Raw genomic sequence first — 5,771 nt, forward strand, 5'->3', positions numbered from 1 at the left:
ACAATCCTGGACTATTGGAGGGAAAAGAATTCCAGGCAGAGGAACAGCATGTGCAAAGGCCCTGAGGCTGGAGGGCTCTTAATGTAATTCAGGAGCGGCCGGAGGCCAGTGTAGCTGAAGTGGAGTGGGTCAGGGAGGGTTGCTGTGGTGGAGAAAGGGAAGAGAGCCGAGGAGGACGCACTAACTTTGGTGGGCGCCTTTAAGGATCTTTTTTATATAACTTTTTAAAAATTGAGGCTTAATTTACATACCATAAAATTCACCCATATTAGGTGTGCAGTTTGATGAGTTTTAGAGTAATAGAATAAACATACAGTTGTGCGACCAGCACCACAGTCCAGTTTTAGAACATTTCTACCACACAGAAAGTTCTCCGTGCTGTTTGCAGTCAGTTCCTGTTCCCCGGGCCCAGGCGACTGCTGATCAGTGTCCTGGGTCTGTAGTTTTGGAATTCCACGTGAGAGGAGTAATACGTGTGGTCCTTTGGGTCTGGTTTCTTCCCCTTAGCAAAATGTTTTTAAGGTTCACCCACATTGTTGCACGTATCCGTAGTTCCTTATTACTGCCGAGGAGTCTGTTACCAGAGGGAGACGCTGCTTTTGTTTGTGCGCCCACCGGTTGATGGACCCTCCACTTCTGGGCTCTCACGGATGAAGCTGCTGCGAACATCTGCTTATAAAACTTTGTGTGGACATATGTTTTTATGTCTCTTGGGTGGTTGGGTCATCTGGCGGGTATACATTTAACTTTTTAAGAATGGTCCAACGGTTTTCCAAAGTGGTTTACCATTTTTCATTTCCGCCAACGCTGAGAGTGTTCCAGTTGGTAAAGTGTTAGCCATCCCGGTGGTGTGAAGTGGTGTCTCATTGTGGTTTTGGTCTGCATCGCCCCGATGACGAGTGACATCGGTCATCTTTTCACGTGCTTATAGACTGTGTATCTTCTTTGGTGAAATGTGTACTTAGATATTTTGCTCATTTTTTAATTGGATCTTTTTAATTGTCTTATTAGTGAGTTGTAAGGTTTGCTGTGTATTCTGAATACAAGGCCTTTGTATCATGTGCGGCTGTTTTCTCTGTGGGAGGGTTTGGGGCAGGGAAGAGGCCCCAGGGATGGGGAGGGAGTTCCTTGCACCTGCCTCAGTGCCAGCGACACACCTCCTCTGCCTTGCTGGTGTGCGTGCGTGAGGGAGTGCTGCAGCAAGATTTCCTAGGTCAGCGGGTCCCCTGGCTGAGCCACCAAAGCGGGAGGTCCCTTTGGTCACCCACAGGGTGGGCCATTCGCTGTCACCAGAGACCACCCCCACTTGCTGGCTCGGAGCTGCTGACTCAGCCTAACTGGGCTTACATAGAGCTGCGTCCAAAGCCACAGTCCAGTTCGTTAGTGAGGGCCACGTTCCTGGGGAGCAAGGGAGCAGCCTCATACCCCACCCTGAGTAAGTGACTCTCTGTCCCCAGAATCCCTGGGGTACCAGGGAGCTGGAATGTTGTATTCGGTGGGCTCTGGGGGCCAGGCCAGGGTGGGCAGGCATGCCCGGTTCTCCCGTCAGCTCCCCTGGGCCTGTAGGCACCCCCCTGCAGTGTGCCTTGGGGAGCTCATTTTTCTCTGCTCTGGTAGCTGACAATCTGCAGGAGGAGCTGATCCTTCCCAGGGCTGTGCCAGGACAGGTAATAGCATCGCTGACTCATCCTGCTGGCCTGAGAGCACTTTGCACATTCCTGCCATGAGCATTATGGATTGGCTTCTGTATTAGTCAGAACTTTTTTGGGTACAAGTGACAGCGTTCTTCACATAGGTTTAGGCTAAAAAAAAAAAAAAGAGAAAACTGTGGGGATTTGTTGGCTGATGGAAGAGAAGAGCTCAAGGGGCCAGCTTCAGGCTCAGCTGGATCCAGGCCCCCCAGATGCAGGGACCAGCTCTGGGGCCTCTGTGCTGGCCCCGTTCCCTGGCAGGCTCTACCATGCGGTAACCAGGGTGGCCTGGCAGCGTCTGGCTTCCATCCCACAGCCAGGCAGCCCCAGAGCAAGGAGGACAGCTCTTCCTGAAGGTTCCAGCCACAGCCCAGGTCTGGTGGTCCTTGGGAGAGGTGTTCTTCCCTCAGCCAACCACTGGGAGTCCAGACAGCCAGGCCTGGGTCGTGTGTCCCCTCCAGGAGTGGAAGTAGGCTCAGCCTGCAGAAGTCATATGGGTCAAGAATGAAGAAAGGCTTCTCTAAAAGCGAGTAAAATTCTGTGACCAAGGATATGGCTGCACAGGCGAGGTGTGTGGCGTCCTCTGCTGCTTCAGAGCCGAGTGCCCAGGGGGCACTGATTTCCTGTGTTCCCAGGGGCCTGAAGCCCAGAATCCTCCATCTGACCTTGGTGCTCCCTCTCCCCCCTGGACAGGTGCTCCCCGGGACAGAGGCTGAGTCCCCCCTGCCACTCTGGGGCAGGACAGGCCTGGCCCGTGGTGAGCCCTCCATAAATACTCGGTGCAGGAGGGCGTTGTGAGCACAGCCAGTGGGAGCAGAGACCAGGGGAGGGTGGGCTTGTCCCCTGAACCAATTGCCGTGGAGCCTGGAGGCTTCATCCCCCTCAGGAGTCCCCTGTGGGGACGCTTGTGCCTCTGTGAGCTGTGTGCATGACCCCTTCTCTGCTTCAAGGTGGAAAGGCAGAGTGCCCTGGTGTGGGGTCGAGGCAGGTGGCCCACAGGACAAGGGAGGGGTCTGAGGCTGAGCTGCTCTGAGTGTTTGTCCCCACGCCTGGGGTTGAGTGGGCAGGAGCTGGGATGGTGAGCCCGAGAGTCGGCACGTGGCCCATGTGGCCCCGGGAAGCAGCGAGCCGGCCGGCGAAATAGGGTTTGGCTCCGTCCAGCCCACGTCAGGAGGGACGTGTGCTGCTGGCTGGTCCTCGAGGTCCGTTGGAAAGTGACCCGCAGGGTTGCCCGTGTGTGTCAGAACCTGCGGTGGCCTGTGCTTTGCGGAGAGCGCCACGCTCAGAGCGTTGGTGGCCGTGCTGACCTGCCCGCTCTTGGTGTGGGGCTCCTGGGGTCAACGCAGCCCTCGCTGCAGCCCTCGGGCCTGTTGGATCCGGGTTCCGGAGATAGCATGCCCGACCTCAGAGTCCAGCAGACGGGACCTGTGTCCTGGGACGCCCACCGCCACACTCTGTGACCTGGGCCCACGCTTGCTGTTGCTCTGTGCCTCGGTTTCCCTAGCTAGAAAATGGAGGTGATGATGGTTTCTGCCTCACAGGATAGGGGTGCCGGAATCCTGGGAAGACACTGCGTCAGTGTAGGGTGCGCTGGGGGGCCAGCCAGGGCCCCAGCAGGGTCCGGTGACCTTACGATGTGATCTCTCCTGTCTCTGCCCACAGGCGAGTGAAGATGGCGGAGAGGACGTGACCTGCACTTACCCTCATCCGCCCACCGAGTGGCGCCACCATGCAGAAGCCCAGCGGCCTGAAGCCCCCCGGTCGCGGGGGGAAGCACTCCAGCCCTGTGGGCCGGACGTCCACTGGGTCGGCCTCGGCCTCGACAGCAGCGGCGGCCACTGGCTCCAAGGAAGGTGCGTGGGGCCGAGGGCGGTGGTTTTAGGGGGCTTTCTGAGGGGGGGATCTTCTGAGACAGCCCCGGGAACACAGGCCGCTCTGCCCAGCCTGGAGGTCAGTGGTTCACTGGAACTTTATGTCTGCCCATACACCCTTTGAAAATGAACCGTGGCGCGGGCTCTGACCCAGGCTTTGCGCGTATCATCCCTCTTCAGGCTCCCCTGACCTGGGCAGGTGGCACGCTGCTGGACCCACTTAGAGATGAAGAAATGGGGGTTCGGGGAGCTCTGGCGCCTTGCCCAAGGTCACTCAGCTAGTGGAGTGCAGCCGGGGCTCAAACTCCAGCCTCCTCTCCCTGTGCATCCCCTTCTGCGGTCCGAGACTCCTCCCGGAGCCTGCCCCATCTTCCCACCAGCCTTCTGCCTACACAGACCTCGCCCTTTAACCTTTCCCGTCTGACCCCTGGTCTCCCTGGGGCAGGCCCAGGTGTCCTGGCAGGAAGTACCAGCGCTGAGGGCAATGGGCAGAGGGCAGCTGTCATTTATTTGCTACTTCTGATGATAAATCTAAGCTGGCCCGCTGTGGAATGTTTGGAAAGTTTGACTCAGGGGCAGAATCACCCAAATCCCACCCGCTAAAGGCAACTACTATTATTTCACTATACCTCCTTCCACCTTTTCTCTTACCTGTTTGCAATCTGGTTGCGTATACAACTTGAAAACCTGCTTTTCGCCTTTTACTTAATATGATCAAGTGCATTTTTTTATGTCATTAAAAACCTCACATGTACGTCATTTTGACTGACTGTAAAACACCCTCTTCGTTCAATGAATAGAACTCAAGGGCCGGCTTTGTCTGCACAGTCCTAGCCACTGGAGCTCTCACTCTGAGCAAAACTGGCTGCAGTCCTAGCTCTTAAGGGGCTCCCAGTCTGGTTGGGGAGGCTGAGCGTCACCAGACCCTGTGATGGGGGGCTGACCAGGTCCAGAGTGGGGACATGGGAGCCAAGGTCTGCAGGGTGACCGTTCTCTAGTTAAGAGGGAAGGGCATTCCAGGCAGAGGGAACAGCACGTGCAAGGGCTCCATGGCAGAAGGGAGCCGTGTGAGAACAAGGGAGGGAGAGAAAGTGAGTGTGGCTGGAGCAGAGAGGGGCAGCCTGGTGTGAAACAGGTGGGGACAGCGTGGGGTGTGCAGGGAGTTTCACTTTCATCTTAATAACTGGGAAGCCACGGGAGGTTTAAACCAAGAAGAGTGTGATTGAAGGAATTGGAAACATTTTCCTACCCTTTCTCTGCAGTTGAAAATTGTATTGTTTCTTATTTCTCACTTTGATAAATACTGCTGTGATGAACATCTTTGGGCACAGTCCTTGCTTTGATTACACTCCAGCCAGCAGGATAGGATGCTGCTGCCAATCTCACCTGGTTGGCACAGAAGTTTAGAGAGACAAAAACAACCAAAGGCCAGACTGGACACTCCGGGTCATGGGTAGGGGGCAGTCAAGGAAAGTTTGAGCCAAAGGCAGGGGCAATTGGCAGGACCAGGTCCCTGGCAGGGCCAGACAGGCAGTGTGAAAGGGTGAGGAAGCTGTGGGCAGGCCCACACAGGCAGACCCACTCAGTACAGCCTCATTGGAAGGCCCTGGCTGTCCCTCCCAGGTGGCAAATCCTCCTGTACCCATGGGAGGCGTTCCCAAACAATGAGGAGAAGCCAGGCGAGTGAAAACAGTGGGGGCAGAGGGTAATGGGTGATGCAAAGGCCCTGTGGCAGGGATGAATTTGATTTGTTAAGAAAGAGAAAGAAGATAAGTCTGGGTGGAGGGGAGGTGGAAAGAGGTTGGAGAGGGCACAGAGGCAGGTCATGAAGGGTGAGATGTGGTGGGAGCTACTGGAGGATGTGAGCAGAGGAGTGACTGGACCTTGTTCCCATCGCTTGTGCCAGCATGTGAGAACGGGTTGAGGGGTTAAGAGCAGGAGTGGGGAGACCTGTGAGGAGGTCTGTGGCCATCCAGGCAAGGACGTCTGCACTCACTACTGGGCTGTGGGAGGCCAAGGGGCTCACTAGCATGAGTGGGTAATCAGGGAGGACTTCCTGGAAGAAGCCTGAATGAGCTCAGCCTTGAGGATGGGGGTGGGAGTGGGGATTGTGAGTGTGAAGGAGAGAAGGAGGGACCTGCAGGCACTGGGGGAAGGACATGGGCAAAGACACCCAGTAGGCCGAGCTTGGTGCAGTGGGGGATGGGGT

The 5,771-nt window shown here is 56.1% G+C and overlaps 1 protein-coding gene across 1 annotated transcript in view; it reads left to right on the forward strand.

The window, feature by feature from the left end:
• The first annotated feature begins 3,420 nt into the window (after positions 1-3,420).
• The window catches only part of CLIP2 (CAP-GLY domain containing linker protein 2), a 52,649-nt gene continuing 50,298 nt past the window's right edge, over positions 3,421-5,771 (forward strand). Inside the window, exon 1 of the mRNA XM_012640241.1 lies at positions 3,421-3,544. Within this exon, the coding sequence (XP_012495695.1) occupies positions 3,421-3,544 (124 nt within the window). The remainder of the gene's footprint in view (positions 3,545-5,771) is intronic.

Source organism: Propithecus coquereli, unplaced genomic scaffold (assembly GCF_000956105.1).
Source record: "Propithecus coquereli isolate 6110/MARCELLA unplaced genomic scaffold, Pcoq_1.0 Scaffold150, whole genome shotgun sequence".
NCBI classification, from domain to species: Eukaryota; Metazoa; Chordata; class Mammalia; order Primates; family Indriidae; genus Propithecus; species Propithecus coquereli.